The sequence below is a fragment of the Hyla sarda genome, chromosome 5 (genome assembly GCF_029499605.1).
Source record: "Hyla sarda isolate aHylSar1 chromosome 5, aHylSar1.hap1, whole genome shotgun sequence".
NCBI lineage: Eukaryota > Metazoa > Chordata > Amphibia > Anura > Hylidae > Hyla > Hyla sarda.
In genome coordinates, this window is record NC_079193.1 from 186,963,597 (window position 1) to 186,981,219 (window position 17,623).

At 39.6% G+C, this 17,623-nt stretch overlaps 1 protein-coding gene across 1 annotated transcript in view; it reads right to left on the bottom strand.

Moving 5' to 3' along the window:
* The window catches only part of GABBR2 (gamma-aminobutyric acid type B receptor subunit 2), a 659,326-nt gene that overhangs the window by 38,980 nt on the left and 602,723 nt on the right, over positions 1 to 17,623 (bottom strand). Inside the window, exons 14-15 of the mRNA XM_056520917.1 lie at positions 7,912 to 8,022; positions 5,860 to 6,084 (exon numbers count right to left, since the gene is read on the bottom strand). Coding sequence (XP_056376892.1) covers positions 5,860 to 6,084; positions 7,912 to 8,022 — 336 coding nt within the window. The remainder of the gene's footprint in view (positions 1 to 5,859; positions 6,085 to 7,911; positions 8,023 to 17,623) is intronic.

Sequence of the window (17,623 nt, forward strand, 5' to 3'; positions counted from 1 at the left end):
TATATCACGGGAGCGGGACTAGGGGCGTAAGTTTACGCCCTTGGTCCTTAACAAGTTAAGCAATTCGAATATCTCTGGACCTTAAAATGGTTTTCCACAGATGGTCCCCATCCAACCTAACAGAGATTGAGAGGATCTGCAGAGAAGAATGACAGAAAACCTCCAATTCCAGGTGTGCAAACTTTGTGGCATTATATCTAGAGATGAGCGAACTTACAGTAAATTCGATTCGTCATGAACTTCTCGGCTCGGCAGTTGATGTCTTATCCTGCATAAATTAGTTCAGCTTTCAGGTGCTCCCGTGGGCTGGAAAAGGTGGATACAGTCCTAGGAGACTCTTTTCCTAGGACTGTATCCACCTTTTCCAGCCCACGGGAGCACCTGAAAGCTGAACTAATTTATGCAGGATAAGTCATCAACTGCCGAGCCGAGAAGTTCATGACGAATCGAATTTACTGTAAGTTCGCTCATCTCTAATTATATCCAAGAAGACTGGAGGCTGTAATCTCTGCCAAAGGAGTTTCAACTAAGCACTGAGTAAAGGGTCTGAATACTTATGCCCATGCAATATTTGAGTTTTTCCTGGTCGATAAATTAGCAAAGATTTCTAACATTCTCTTTTATGGGGTATTAAGTGCAGAATGACGGGAGAAAACTTGATTTTTATTTTATCACAAGGCCACAAATTGTGAAAAAAGCGAGAGAGCGTGAAAACTTTCGAAATGTACTGTAGCATCGCCACTAAACCCCAGCTGGCACCGCTAGTGAATGTTGACCAAGCAAGGAGGCATACAGTGCTTTACAGTACTTACTCGCTGCTCAGGAGAACAGTTGAAGAGACTTCTGTCTTTGGCAGGAGCCCCTACTACAGCACTTATTTGGCTAAAGCTAATTGTAAAAATATTTGATTTGGATGAATTCCCAATTTTTTGTAAAATTCGAAACAAATTTGGTTTGTCTATACTCAGGGTCCAAAGATCAGGTTTGAGATAATCAAAGCCGTTTTTCAACTAAAAAAACACTTTTATGACATTCTGTGCTATGATTGTTTTGTGTTCTGATATTACTAGTAGAGTCTTCAATCTTTATAGCTTTTCTCTGTGCAGTAAAAACTTTTTTTTTATTTGTTGAAAACAACGGATAACCAAGCCAGCACTAATTTGTTGATGGAGTTATCTATATTTTATGTCATGTGAGCCAGACTTATTGATTTATAAGACTATTAGACAGTAGCCACTAAGGCCAGCTCATATTGAGGATGTGAGATCTGCCAACACACACAATTTTGTAAAACAATAACATTTGCATACAACATAGATTCTATGAACATTTTTACTAGTTTTAGCAATCATGTTTTATTAAAACACCCTCTAATGTCTTCTTCTGTCTGAAAACAGCATTAAACACTTGCTATGAATTAAAAATAAATACGTTATTATTATTATCATTATTATTCTAGATGTTTAAAGGGGTACTCTCACCCTAGACATCTTATCCCCTATCCAAAGGATAGGGGATGAGATGTCTGACCGCTGGGGACCCCCGCAATGTTGCATGCGGCACCCACCTGTTTCTTGTCTGGAAGCACTGGAGGGTCGCGACCACGGGAATGAAAGTCCGTGACCTCAGGACTCAGCCCCCCGTGTGACGTCACGCCCCGTCCCCTCAATGCAAGTCTATGGGAGGGGGCGTGACGGTCCGTCACGCCCCCTCCCATAGACTTGCATTGAGGGGACGGGGCGTGATGTCACACGGGGCGGAGTCCTGACTTCATGGACTTCCGTTCCTGTGGTTGCGACCGAGACCCTCCAGCGCTTCCAGACAAGAAACAGGTGGGTGCCGCATGCAACATTGCGGGGGTCCCCAGCGGCGGGACCCCCGCGGTCAGACATCTTATCCCCTATCCTTTGGATAGGGGATAAGGTGTCTAGGGTGGGAGTACCCCTTTAAGACAAATACAAAGTGGAGCTGGTCATAAAAACGACAGCATATATGCTTTGAGAGTTATTTATTTTATTATATGTCATTTCACATCATTGTCAGATCCAACCCGAAACATACACCATCTGAGCTATTAAAGTGAAAAAGCGATAAAAAATGTCAATTATTGCCAATTATGCCATCTAATAACTGTAGCATGGAAATGTTTTGCTGCCCTTGCAGGCTATAAGACCTTAGGAAAGCGGTAAAACTGTCTGCATTAAAATAACTGCAGAGTATGTGCAATATGCTTTTGGCTGGTGGCACCGCATACTTTAAATAGATTGTCTGCAAACTCAGGGACACGGGTGGGGACATTTGAAATAATTGTGGCTCATTATTCAGGCGCCAATGCCATCCTAAGCTTGCAGCTGTGCTAGTTCACCATGTAAATTAGTGGAACATTGATTTGGTCTTATTAGATTAGTGCTGCTTAATGAATAGGGAGCGTCGCTAATTAATCTCTACTGTTGTGGGCAGTATTTACTCTTCCATGTGATGAAGACAGGCGAAATATATATATATATATAGGATGATAAGTTTCTGCAACCCCCTAAGAAGATGCAGGCGGGCCTGTGGAAACAGCTGGCAAGGACATGTGTGCATTTGCACTTTAAGTCCACTCAGTTTATGAAGCTACTATTAACTACAAAATCACTTGATAATCCTCTTGCAAAATGTGTAATCCACAAACAGCCTTGTTCTGGGGGAGATGAAGAAGGAAAATAACAGATAAGAAGAAGACAGTAAAGGAATTTACAATAGATATGGGGGAAAAACAGGAAAGATGGCAATAGCTACTGCTACTGTAGTTGTAACAGAAATGTTTAAAAAAAAAAAAAAAACACACTTGTTCCTTGTAAGACAGCCATCCCAGAACTTTGGTCATATAGAAAACTAGTAGCTTGTTGTTTTTGGTTAATAAAAAATCTGTGTATCTCCAACTTGAACTCTACGTTATTAGTGTACCTGTAATGGGAACATTGTCTTCTGTGCCACCCAGTCAAGTTTCCAGATGCCCCAACCAAGCCATGTCCCATAGCTTCTACTCCTAGGTTTACCAACCAATGGGTATACATGTTATACTTCATTTCATTCCTTTAACAGTCTGTTGCCTTACCATTGGGCAATGACTGCACTTGAAAAACATTTAAAGGCCTCTCTACACTTTTATATTTTGCTGGACTTCTGAGTACGATCTGCTCTAGACAACAATCACTCATGTTTATTCCAAGGGTTAATTTATTTTCCTTCCTACTTGTCCTGTCTTTACATGCCATCCACTGCTCATACAAGTCCTATGCTTTGATCAGTTAGATGTACAAGCCTGACTGTCATTTCAGGGGACTTTTCAGGATAAGCTGTCCCATATTTGTACATGAGACACAGCGCTGTTTCTGAATATTATAAAACCCAGTATATTACATTTATCCCCATCTGTAATTTTAAGTAAACCCTGAACTAGTAGACTACAACTGGTACGTTGTATTCCATACACTGAAAATAAGAGGGGATCCTGCTCTTCTGTTTCTCTATACATACTTTTAGAATTAGTAGCAGTATGGAGAACATTATAGAGCACTAGTGAACAGTGTAATCTGTAAAGCCATGCTGGAAGGAGAACTAATACTTACAGTTAGCTCTATAACTGTTTGTATCTACTCTCTGAACTCACCCCCATTCCATATCTCTACATGTCCCTTTTCTTCTCCGAATACTTGTATAGGCAGCTTATGGTACTTTTTAATGCTACCATTCTGGTTTTGGCATTTCTTATTGATTCATTTTTCATTAACTCTTTTTTGCAGCGGAAAGGTAAAACATTTGCATTTTAAATTGACGCTGTTCACTATACGATAAAAAATAACATTATAGTTTTATATGTTTACAATTACAGTTATATATACAGTGATCCCTTAACTTACAATGGCCTCAACATACAATGGTCGTTTCTGAACCATTGTAACTTGAATCCATACTCAACATACAATGCTACGGACAGTCCAGATCTGCGAAACATTGGGAGAACTGACCGATCAGAATGGGCATTCACTGGCAAAACACCTGTATTAGTGAAGTGCATGCACTGACTGGTGTCTGGTAGCGCCTCCTTACAGTACAGGGTGGTACGACATGTTCTGTACTACTTTTAACCTGTGCCACAATTAGCTGCTCCTTTTGATACCAGCTAAGGGCGGCTCCATTTTACAGGACCCTGAAGAAGCTCCTGTCCTCTACATAGACAGTGATTTACAGCTCCCAGCAAGTAAGGACTTTCTTTATCTTTATTAGACTTATACTTATTTTTGTTTAAGCCTCACTTTTTCCTATTTTTGGATGACATTTTGGTAGCTTTGGAACCAATTACCAGGTTTCCATACAGTTATGGTCTCAACATACAATGGTCGTCCTGGAACCAACTAATATTGTAACTTGAGGGACCACTGTATGTATGTATATATATATATATATATATATATATATATATATATATAACATTTGATTACTGCAATAGACCTTTTCACCACATTAAAAGACCCATAAAGTTTTTTTTAAGTTTTTGCTATTTTAGGGATTTTTTATTTTATAGAAAACTTTTAATTTATTTATTAATTATAGTTTTTATTGGTACCGTTTTAAAATACATATGACTTTTTGATCAAAGTAGATTAACAAAATAAAGCTATCATGGTGTTGTTTTTTTGTTTTGATTTTTTTTAACAGCATTTAACATACAAGATAAATAATAAAATAATTGTATAGTTTGGGTCATTATGAACATGGTGATACCAATTATGTGTATTTTTTATGTACTAACAAGGGATATAAAGGGATTTTTTTTTTTTTAGGTAGTGGGTGAGGGGATTTCTTGAATTACATTTTATTTCATTTACATTTTGCCATGAAGACATTGGGGGTGAATGGCTCAGAGACTCTTTACATGCAGTGATCATGACTTGACTGTGGCATGTAAAGAGGTTAACCTACCTGGAGCTTAGAGTCACAATTTAATTTATTAGTAAGATGGAAACCTGATTTTAGATAATAAATGGACTATAAGAACATTGGTAGTGATAAATATATATATTATATAAATATATATAAAAATATATAAAAAATATATATTATATATATATATATATATATATATATATATAAAAATGAAACTGGAAAAAAGTGTCCAGTGCAGTTCTTAAGAATAAAAGCTTCTCTTTATGTGAGTCAGACGTCAGACATATACAGAACATGATGAAACAAGTGGCGCGTTTCGGTCGGATTATCCAACCTTACTACTACCATATATGGATATGAATTAGGTTAGATAATCCGACCAAAACACGTCACCTGCTTTGTCACGTTCTGTATATGTCTGATTAACTCGAATAAAGAGAAGCTTTTATCTGAAGAACTGTGCTGGACACTTTACCGTTTACCTATATTCCATGTGGAGGATGTCCGAAGCGGTCAGTGCAGTAGCTGGGCATATGTGGGGTGAGCTGAACTCTGTGTATGTTCATATATTGCTGATGAATGAAATGAGAACTCTCCTCATGCTAAAGCAGTTCATGTATGGATTACCATATACTTAGTAAAAATTGGGTGTACTGACACAGGTACTGCAATAAATAGTAGGTGAACTATTGTTCATGCATTTTGTCCGTGGTAACATCTTTATGACACTTAAATATATGTCATGCCTTGCAGCTGTACAGATGAAGCTAAGAGGTTAATACTGAAATGTATGAATGGGAGGGAGATAAGCATTACAGGTTTTTAACATGTCATTTTAAATCTAGGTCACAACACATTGCATGTTAAAGGCTGAAAGGAAAAAAATAAGTGAAGTGATATATAAAAATAGAAGGGTAAATATCTTACCTTTGGCACAAAAACTAGACAAAGGGTAATAGTACTGCAGAATATGATGACTAAAGCCACAATACAGAACTGGACGTTGGGTTGGTCTTTGGTGAGAAAGGAAACTGCTGCTCCTATAATACACATAATGCCCACGTTGTAGACACTCATCCCTATATACTTGCTGTCATTTAGTGCTGGAATGCTTACGTTCCGAGTTTCCCAGGCCAAAAAGCATCCAAACAACTTAGGAGAAAAAAGAAAAAAAAAAAGAAATACAAATATTTTAGTTAAAATTTGTTACTATTATTTTTTACTCTGAAAATATTACTCCAATTCTTTAGATTTTGTAGTTCGCTTTGTGTAATACTTTAATTTTAGATATATAGATAATATAGATACTTTTATTGCTTTAAAGGTGTAGTACAGTGATTCTAACAGGCCTGGGTCTACCTATTTCCCTGGGATAGAGAGGTTGGACGAGGGACTTTATCCTGCAATTATTGGGTAGGAGAATCATGTGACCAAAGCATAATTTTTCGGTAAACAGTCAATGCACTTTTTGTAACTGTTTATACTCTCAACAGTATATGCAAAAAAAAAAAAAAAAACCTGATGCAAAGCACAAATACACATTTGCATTAACTCTCTAGTACCTTATACACATTTTATTTTATTTATATATTCTACATTTGCATACTTGGTTCTAGAGAAAATTTTACAAATTGTAGAAATGTACATGTGTAAACTAATATTTATTTATTTTAGTAATAGAAAACAGGCAGTGCAGGTCCTATTTGACCAATTTTATGCTCTTTTGCATTTTGCTACACCAGCTTGGTGATCTACCCCGGGAGACCCAAGTTATACAGAAACATGCATTTAAAATTACTGAAATTAAAGGAGTAATATAGTGAAAATGTTCTTCCTTCTATTGTTCCCAGGCTACAATAAACCAAACCAAACATTAACTCACCTTCCTCCATTCCCCGTTGCGCTGCTATAGCTCTTCGGTCCTCCAGTCCGGTCTTCTTCTTTCTTCTGTGTGTCAGCCTATCATGTCCATCCTCGGCCGGTGTTAGGCTAAACGCATTGTCATGCAAGAAGCCTGGGCCCGCCTTCTCACTGCTGCCTGGCTTCTTACATGACACTACGCTCAACCTATCACCGGCCGAGGTGGGACATTACTGGAGCCGCCAATAATGCTGACACACGCAAGATAGAAGAAGACTGGACTGGAGGACCAGAGAGCTATAGCAACGCAATGGGGGAATGGAGGAAGGTGAGTTAATGTTTTTGTTTTTTTGCCCGGGCACAATAGGAGGAAGAAAATTTTCACTTTACTACTCCTTTAATTTTGGTAATTTAATTGCATGTTTCTGTATAACTTGAGTCTACAGGATACTTAGTCTCCTGGGGCAGATCACCAAGCTGGTGTAGCAAAGTGCAATGAGCATTCAATTGGTCAATAGGACCTGCACTGCCTGTTTTCTATTACTAAAAGAAATAAATATTAGTTTACACATGTACACTACTATACTTTGTAAAATTCTCTCTTGCACCAAGTATGCAGATGTGTAATGTATAAATAAAATAAAATGTGCGTAAGGTACTAGAGACATAATGCAAATGTGTATTTGTGCTTTGCATCAGTTTTTTTTTTTTGCATACACTGTTGAGAGTATAAACGGTTACCAAAAGTGCACGAACTGTTTACCAAAAAATGATGCTTTGGTCACATGATATTCCCAGTCAATAATTGCAGGATAAAGTCCCTAGTTCAACCTCTCTATCCCAGAGGAATGGGTGGACTCAGGCCAGTTAGAACCAGTTTAGACTCTGAGTCCGGTGGTGACGATCAGAAATGACAAAGCACCGTGTTGCTGCCCATTTATTTTAGAGATCAAAACATCCGACATGTCTCTATCTCATGTCAGCTTTTCCCTCAGTGACAGGTTCCCTTTATGAATAATGGGGGGAATTAACATCTTTAATAAAATTAGAGGTATTATCATGATTACTTTAGTGCATTCATTTGCACCTGCTAACTTCTTACAGTTAAACCTCACTTACCATAAGAAGACCTTTATAGGCATAAACAATTCCAAGCCAAATTGTCATATGAGTGTTCTCACAATGCTCCAGAAAGGGAAGAATAGCAATGTCTCTCCCTGCAGGATCAGGCTAAAAATAGACAAAATATATACATCAATACAATTATATATACTCTCATACATTTACATATATGTTTAAGTCACTAAAATGCATGTTCCTCCCCCAGCATTTTTTCCTGCAAAAGTTGACATAAATTTCAAACAACACCAATCTAACTGTGAAACACAGGATAAGCTTCGCTGCAGGGTGGACTGGTGCACTTCACAAAATAGATGGCATCATGAAGAAGGAAAATGATGTGGAGACATTCAGAGTGAATGCACACGTACAGGATCCTGTGCATATTTGATGTGCAGGATTTTCTGCTGCAGATTTCAATGTAAACTAAACAACTGAACACAGCTTCAAATCCGGTGCATCAAGTTCTATAATAAGGCTTTGAAGCCTGTTGTAGTGATGAGTTCTGGTGCATTCTCCCAGTTTGTTCTAAAGGTCAGTGGGGGTCTGAACCGATCAAAACATTTGACAAGTCCCTGTGACAATGGTAATACTGTAAGGACAACATTTAAAGGGAATTTAGTTGCCATCACAAAGCAGTAATCCCAATTCCAATTTATGGGTAGAACTGAAAAAGTGTGTGTGAGCATGGAGACCTGCAAGCTGGACTAAGGTACAACAGTTTTGTTAGGAACAATGGGCCAAAGCTCCATTAACCTATTGTGAGAAGCTTGTGAAAGGTTACTTTAAAGGGGTAGTCCAGTGCTGAAAAACTTATACCCTATCATAAGGATAGGGGATAAGTTTCAGATCGCGTTGGGCCCCAGCTCGCTGGCCAGATAGCAAGTGTCGACCACCGCACGAAGCGGCAGCTGACACGCCCCCTCAATACATCGCTATGGCAGAGCCAGAGATTGCCGAAGGCAGCACTCCGGCTCTGCCATAGAGTTGTATTGAGGGGATGTGTCAGCCGCCACTTTGTGTGGAGGTCAACAGGCCCGCGGGCCTCCGGGGCCCCGTACAGGAGATCGCGGGGGGCCCCAGAGGCTAGACCCTCCCGCGAGGGTGATACGTTTTTCTGCACTGGCATAAATTGGTGGCAGCAAAATTTTTCTAATTAAAATTCTGTAAAACAGGTGCATGTCGTTTCTTTTTTATATTTTCAGCACCCAGTATCAATCATCAAGTTTGTGCCACCAGAATACCCTCTTTAATAAATGTACCTAGGGTATCTGTAAACATGTAACTTCAACTGTACATTTGTGGTCGATATCCGCTGCGTCTACTGCTTTATCCGCTGCGTCTACTGCTTTTTATTCTATATTCTAATCCTCCATAAATAAAAGTCAAAAACTAGAGTCTACTTTTTTGTGTAAGCAGGACCAGTTTTAGACTTAATGTGGCCCTGGGAAAAATTAAAAGCGGGGCCCCAAAAGCCAAACAAGTCAGTCACATTTAGTTAATTAAGGACGTAGCATGCCAAGAATGTTGCAAGTTTTTAACCTCTTAAGGACGCAGGGCATACCTGTATGCCCTGCGCCCGCTCTCCTGCTATGATGCGGGCTCACGGGCTGACCCTGCATCATAGCCAGGTGTTCCCGGCGGCAATCAGCTGCTAGGACCCATGTCTAATGCCGTACATCACTGATCGCGGTGATGCCCAGCATTAACTCCTTAGACGTGGCAATCAAAGTTGATTGCCGCATCTCACATGAAAGTAAAACCATTCCCGGCAGCTCAGTCAGGCTGTTTGGGACTGCCGTGGTGAAATCAGCACCGATAACACTGATCTATGCTATAGCCTAGCATTGAACAGTGTATGCAATCAGAAGATTGCAAATAGTAGTCCACTATGGGTACAAAAAAAAAAAAAAAGAGTTAATAAATGTGGTTTAACCCCTTCCCTAATAAGTTTAAATCACCCCCTTTTTTCCATAAAAAAATATGTAAACACGAATAAACATATGTGCCACGTGTGTAAATGTCCGAACTATAAAAGTATAATGTTAATTAAACCACAAGGTCAATGGCGTATACGTAAAAAAAATCCAAAATTGTGTATTTTTGGTCATTTTTTATACCCTAAAAAAAATTTATTAAAAGCAATCAAAAAGTCCCGTCAAAAAACTTCAGACCACGGCACAAAAAATGAGCCCTCATACATCCCCATATACGGAAAAATAAAAAAGTTATAGGGGTCAGAAGGTGATAATTTTAAACATACTAATTTTGGTTGTAGAAAGTCCCATTTATTGAATAAAATCGATACACAGGTCACATAATATGACTAAGGGTGGTACACATCTGAAATACGTCATGTTTGTTTGCTGATCTGAGTATCGATTTTATTCAATAAATGGGACTTTCTACTTTTTCCACGCTGGCTATCCACTTCTCTTCCTGAATTTTGGTGTTGCCGTGCACCTGCCGTGTCGTGTACAGCTGGTGAGCTGATCCACCCTGCTTCTTACAAATTTTGGTTGTAGTTGTATTTTTTTAAATTAGTATAATAATATAAAACCTACATAAATTAGGTATCCTTGTAACCATATGGACCTACAGAATAAATGTGTGTCACTTTTACTGAAAAGTGCATTGCGTAGAAACTGAAGCCGCTAGAAACTACAAAATGCCGTTTTTTCCCCACAAATGAATTTTTTGGATTTCGTCATAGATTTTGTGGTGAAATGACTGCTGTCATTGCAAAGTCAAATTGGTAGCGCACATAACAAGACCATTTATGGGTCTGTAGATGAAAAACTGAAAGCGTTATGATTTTTAGAAGGTGAGGAGGAAAAAGCAAAAGTGCAAACACGGAAAAAAGGGTTAAAAGATCAGGAGCACAAGCCACAAAGTGTATGTCCCTGTAGACACACAATATTTGCTAGACACACACAATACCGCTATATTGTTCCTAAATAAAAACCATGATACATAGATCAATATTCTCACATACAGTAACATATAGTGGTAGATACCAGCTATACGCCGGCACCCTGCAGACCGAATGAGGCTGGGTTCACATATATCAGGCATCCATCGGAGGGAAACTAATGCTAGAACTGATACCATTTCAGTTCACAATCATTCAGTGTCTTAATTTTGACGCTGGATGTTTGGACATGCCGGATAGAGAAGTTTGGCTTACACCCCCTGAAATACACTACTATGCGTGTGTGTGGATATCATAGGAAAGAAAGAAATATATATATTTCTCAACCTGAGTGTATCCAGCTGTTGCAAAAACTACAACTCTCAGCATGCTCAAATGTTAGCGCCATGAGATTTTGCCACCGTTTCGATTCTTGCTGCACTAGGGTTGCACCTTAGGTATGCCTAGTGACAGATGCACCACTGTATATAACATATGTTAAAAAACAATGCATATACACATGCATACATACAACACATACATACTCAATCACACATAAATCATACATGTGTATATACATACCTGCATTACACAAATACAGCACACTATACACAAATACATGTAACAGATAAACGGTTTACTTCACACATGTACATCTACACAATACATATAACTTATACTTTTATTGAAGGCTGGCTGGGTGCATTAAATACTTTAGGAGCTGCTAGACATGCATGTCTCCTGGGGCCTGCATGCCTCCTGGGGCCTGCAGACTATCTTTCTCATTGTCGGCTGACAGGCAGCTAAACTGTGCGACATCTAACAGCAGGAGGAGGAGGGGTAGGAGAAGGGGGGTGTTAAAGGAGCTTCTTACTGCCAGCACTATGTGATTGAACTCTTCAGTGTGGCTCAATCCTGCATGCTACTGGCTGCAGGGCTTCACTGCTTCCCCCAGCTACAAACACTCTAGCAGCCACAGGGGGCCCTCTGGAGGAGGCCCAGTTTGCCATGCCCTAACACCAGGCCCTGTGTGTAACAGGACACAGCACGTGCCACACAATGAGAGTGGCTCAACTCATCTGTGATGTGTCTGCCACATAGAACTAAATAAATAAATAAAATAAAAACACCTAAATACCATAGAGAATGAGTGTTGAGTACAATTTTTCAAATAGCGTATTTGTATAGCGAATATCGGCACTTTGTAATTTTGCGAATATTTAGAATATAGCAAAATATATTCGTTATGACGAATATTCATTTTTTGGGGGGTTTTCATCATCCCTCCCTGCTTCTAGCTTGTGGTCCAAAGAAGGCGATATGCGAAAATTCGCGAATATCGGCACTTCCAGAGGACACTGATCCATCCCTTCTTTTAACTTGTGGGCCAATGAGAAGGATGCAAACACAGTTGTCAGAAGTTAGCAACATCCCTAGCAATCAATAGGAAAGTAGTTAGTTGAAAGATATAATCATGCATGCGCACTTTGCGAATTTCATTACGAATTTTGCATGGAAAAAAGTTAACGAATTTGCGAAATTCCCGAATATAGAATGAATTGTTAAAAATATGTCTAAAGTCATCACTGCTAGAGGCAATACCATTACCTGCAAGACCTTAATCATAAAGAGGACATTTATTGTTCCCTTGTGGCAGTTATTCTGTCCAAGCATATAATACATTTTACTAAAAGATATGACAGCAAGTATTTATTTCCAGTTACTTTACTTGTCACTAATCTCTTTAGTGCTTAAGGGGCTGGGAACATTCACCAATGTTCTTGTGATCCTCAAGCAAAGACGGCCTTAATCTCCATTTATACACATCTTACTGAAATTCAATCTCTGTCTTTTGCCTTAGTCTCATGGTAAATGATGATAGTACTTATTTTACTTGAATATATATTAGCACATGATAGCAATCCACTGAATCATGGTCTATACATTAGAATTTCTACTGGAAAATAGGTAGTATAAATCTTACATTTTTGCTGGACCAATACATCAGATTTATCAGTAATAATGGTACTCTTCCTAGCTCTTTGAGGCACTCTCAATAAACTGCATTAATAAGAACTTCTAGATGGCTGGTCTTTTCAAAGAAGTGTCCCACATACCCAAAAAGGAAATTGCTAATTGTTTCTAAAAATGTAACATCTCTAATACCCTTTTATAGCAGGTGTATTAAAAGTTGTTTCTACTGTTCAGCTTGAGAAGAGGACCTACTGAAGGAGCTAGAGGGTAGCCATCCTCCCTATTAGTCCTTGGTCATGTCTGTTCTGGCATCGGCTAGAGGGGTTTGTCAAGGGTGTTTGTACTTTCTGGTGTTGACTGCAGGTGTCTCTAGGTTCCTCAGCCTACCTGTGGTGTTCCCCAATGCTGCTTCTTTGGAGCATTTTGGTGCAGGCATGCTACATCACATATGCTTGTTGCAGTTTTTTTTCCCTTTTTGTACATCACTGCAGTTAGGCAGTGCTTCATAAACTTGCGAATGCTGCAAGGCTACAAAGTGATGTAATTTTTGCCATCCCCAGACCAATGGTGCAGTCATTGAGTCCAGCAGAAATTGTCCATCTTGAAGTCCCATGGCCCTTCTGTACTTCATACACCTACTTCAGGGTCACTCTGTTATTGTTCAGTCTTCAATCTCACCAACAGGGGGATCCAGGCCCTCCTACTTATGAAGGAATGCCATCAGCTGAGGTCATGGGCGGAAATAAATTTCAAAGTTGTACATATTAGGGGGTTTACAATCGCAAAGTGGTCTGTTTCAGCAGTAACTCCATCAACCAGTTCTAATGGGGCCTTTATTCAGAAGCCTTTCAATACAAATACTACAGATGGGAAGAACCTGATTTCGATGATATGGCAACCAGTTTCAACAGGAAGGTACCAGCTTTCTGCCCTTTCAACAGGAATGATGCTCTAGATCATCTGGACAGCTTTCCCATAAATTAGAAGAATAGGCTAGAATACATCTTTCCTCTCTGATTCCCAGAGTGCAGGAAGACCAAACAACAGAGAGAGTGCTACTTCTGTTCTGGCTAAGGAAAGCCTTATTTACCCAGTCATTGGCGCTTTCGAGAGGCTGCATCATGGATATTTCCTCTCATTCGGACCTCCTCAGCCAAGAGAGCCTTCTTCATCTCTGCCCTTATGGATTACATATCACAGCAATGTTGTTGACATTCTGGCTTCCTCTAGATGAATGTCCAATATTAAAGTCTACAACCAAGTATTTAAGTCACGGTGTCGTTGTCAAGGTATCCTTTTATCTAACTTCTTAGACATTCTAAAATTTCTGCAAAGTTTCATAAGGGCTTGAAGTATAATATCAGAAATCACCAAACAGTACAAATCACCAGTGCTATACAAATCACATTTTTTTTTTTTATAAATACAAAAATAACAAACAATACTGTACCTTAATCCATGGACAGTGTCGGGTACCAAATTGGGAATAGCAGAAGTCAAGATACCAGAAGCAGCGTAGTCAGAAGTCCAGATCAGGATTAGAAACCAGAGTGGCTGTCAGACAGTACACTTTTGGAGATCAGAGACCATTTTTAACTGTTACAGTTGACCAGGGAAACGTGAAGCTGCTTGTTAGTATCAGCTAAAGGTTGCTGTATGTTTACAAACAAGTAGTGTAGAAGAGGAGGGTTGAGAACCATGACATACAATATGTTGAAGGTTTATTTCTTGCTATCAACTCCTTATTCAGGGGCACATTAAACCTTTATCCAAGTGTTTCTGCACAAGTCCCCAGTCTGGAATTATTTTCCTTCTTGGGACTTTTCCCCTTGTGTTAGAATGTTTTACAAAGCCTCCCTTTTAACCATTGGCAGAGGCTAACTTTTTGTAGATTCTTCTGAGGAAGCGCCAGACGCAGCACATAATAGCTATCATGCACCTGTATTGATTCGGCGCCCCAATGCCATTTTTGTGTACTTGCATCCGAAGAATAAAGAAGCCGGTTGGTGTTAGTAGCTTACCTTGAATGCCCCCCATTATTTCTCTTCTCGTATGCTCAAATGGAATGCTTTGTTCATTGCGGGCAGATGCACCGGACTGCTCCATCGTAAGGCGTTTGCACCTGTGTGATGACTAACAGTGGCTGCGGCTGGAAGAGAGGTTTGTGGACAGCGAGAGGTCAGTGCCAACAGTGTGTCTTTTCCTTTGGAATTTGTATAGTGTATGAGAGACTGAAAATCTGTCACACAAAGTTTGGTCTAGATAAGGGTTTGGTCTTCTTTTAGAGGTGGTCTTTTGGAGAGGTTTCACTGTATCTTTGCTATCATAGCAAAATATTCATACACATATGCTTTTTCAGGACAAACTTTCTTTCAACATTATTTTTATTAAGGTTATATAGATATTGCTACATCTACTTAACAATAAAGACAAACAAGAAAAAAGAAAAACAAAGGTAGAGGATGAATTGCAGACATTGAGTTTAGATGTTGAGACAATCTTCAGATTGAAGTTCCAGTCAATAGGGTTAGTCCATCCATGGTGTTGTCCATTGGTGGTCTGTTGGATATGTTTGAAGTTGGAGATGGAGGACAAACTTTCCACTCTCTGGGAATTCAAATAAAACCAGGATCTGCGTTTTATACACTAGTCTAAGGAAAATCATTGCCTCTTGATAAATTCAGGCACTTCTAAAAATGCCCTGGATGGCAGCTTGAGAATTCTATGCCAGCTCTGAGCTGTTGTACATTTCAAGTATTTTATGGCTGCTTGTAGTAAATGTGGCGTACAAGGTGACTACGCCCTCTCTGTGTCAAGCCCCGTCCACTTGGGAAATTGCACAAAAAGTCACACATTTTTGCACAAAAGCCAAGTGTTTGTGTAAAAAAATACAACTTTTCTGATGAAGAATAATAACCCACAATATCAATATTTTGATAACATTAAGCCATTTTACTCAGATTTCAGTCTTCTTCACTGTCAATTAGTCAGCCTTAAGAAACTAGAAAGTGATAGTTACCATTTCAATGCACCACTGGCTTTCTAAATGTCTGCTGATATCTATTCTTCCGATGTCTGAGAATCCATTGGATTAAAATGGTCATCTGGCCCTCAATGTATGCTTTGGTTATGTTTCCCTTCCGGTGGGGAATAGTTTTCATTATGTTGCCATTAATGACTTTAATGAGCTAGAGTCTACCACTACTTTTATTGGAGATGAACATTTTTAGGCTAATAATCTGCTGCATTTATCATCTTTAGAGGCTGCTATAAATATTACATCATTTGTGGTGCAGATGCTCAGTACACCTGCAGGAGACTGATGCTGAATTAATTCTTGGGGAGGCTATGGAGAATGTGATGAATTCACAAGGGGAGTTAATGAGCCCACTTGATATGAAGCCTGTTCAGATGCACAGCATAAACACTCTGTGGGGGATAATAAAGACAACTGAGCCATATCCCTGGAGATATTGTGTTCACATAAAGATAGATAGATAGTTTGGAAGATCAGGGAATGCAAACTCTCTTTTCTGAGCACTGGACTGTGGAAAAACAGTAGATGAATAACCTTCATTTCAAAGATGAACAGAAAGATACTTGATGAGCGATTTTTTGAAAAATTCAATTTGGCCGATTTGCCGAATTTTCCAAAACAATTTGTTTCGGTCCAAATTTATTTGCGGCGAATTGCTATTAAAAATGACTATTTCTGGCCTACAGAGAGCCTCAATAGGGGTGTGACAATAAACAGATAAAAACTCCAGGATGTGGACAGGATGCACGGGCGCTCGACAACCAGGTAGCAGGATAAAAAGTTTTATTTTCCCATAATGCAACGCGTCTCAAAGCACAGCTGCTTCATAACCTCATGAAGCAGCTGTGCTGTGAAACGCGTTGCATTATGGGAAAATAAAACTTTTTATCTTGCTACCTGGTTGTCGAGCGCCTGTCCACATCCTGTTTTTTTTTTATCTGTTTATTGTCACATTTTATCGAGATGAGGAGTGGCTGCCTTACACCTTGTTTATATTCTACGCCTTGATCCATTGTTGCACTTGGTGAAGTCTAACCCATTGGGGTAAGAGCAACACTCACCATTAATAATTTCTCTGTGCAACAATGGTATTATACGATGGAGCGCTGTCTGTCTTTTGTCTCAATAGGGGTGTAGAACACTTTGCCTTGCTGTAACACGCATAGGGTGTGTGTTGGGTTAGTGAAATAATACTGTTATTCATTATGACATGCAGATCAGAGGCGTTGCTATTAGAATCACTGTCACAGAGATGCACAAAGACTGAGCCTGGAGGTGGCATCAGTATGAGGAGACCATATAGTGGCTGAATGACACAGCGTGGAGGTGGCAGCAGCATGAGGAGACCATGTAGTGGCTTAATGACACAGCCTGGAGTTGGCGGCAGCATGAGGAGAACATATAGTGGCTGAATGACATAGCCTGGAGGTGGTGGAAGCATGAGGAGACCATATAGTGGGTGAATGACACAGTGTAGAGGTGAATGACACAGCATGAATGACACAGCGTGGAGATGACGGCAGCATGAGGAGAACATATAGTGGCTGAATGACACAGCCTGGAGTTGGTGACAGCATGAGGAGACCATATAGTGTCTTAATGACACAGCCTGGAGTTGGTGACAGCATGAGGAGACCATATAGTGGCTGAATGACACAGCCTGAAGGTGGCAGCAGCATGAGGAGAACATATGGTGGCAGTATGAGACAGCTTGGAGCTGGCATCTGCATGAGGAGAACATATGGTGGCAGCATGAGACAGCTTGGAGCTGGCATCAGCATGAGGAGAAC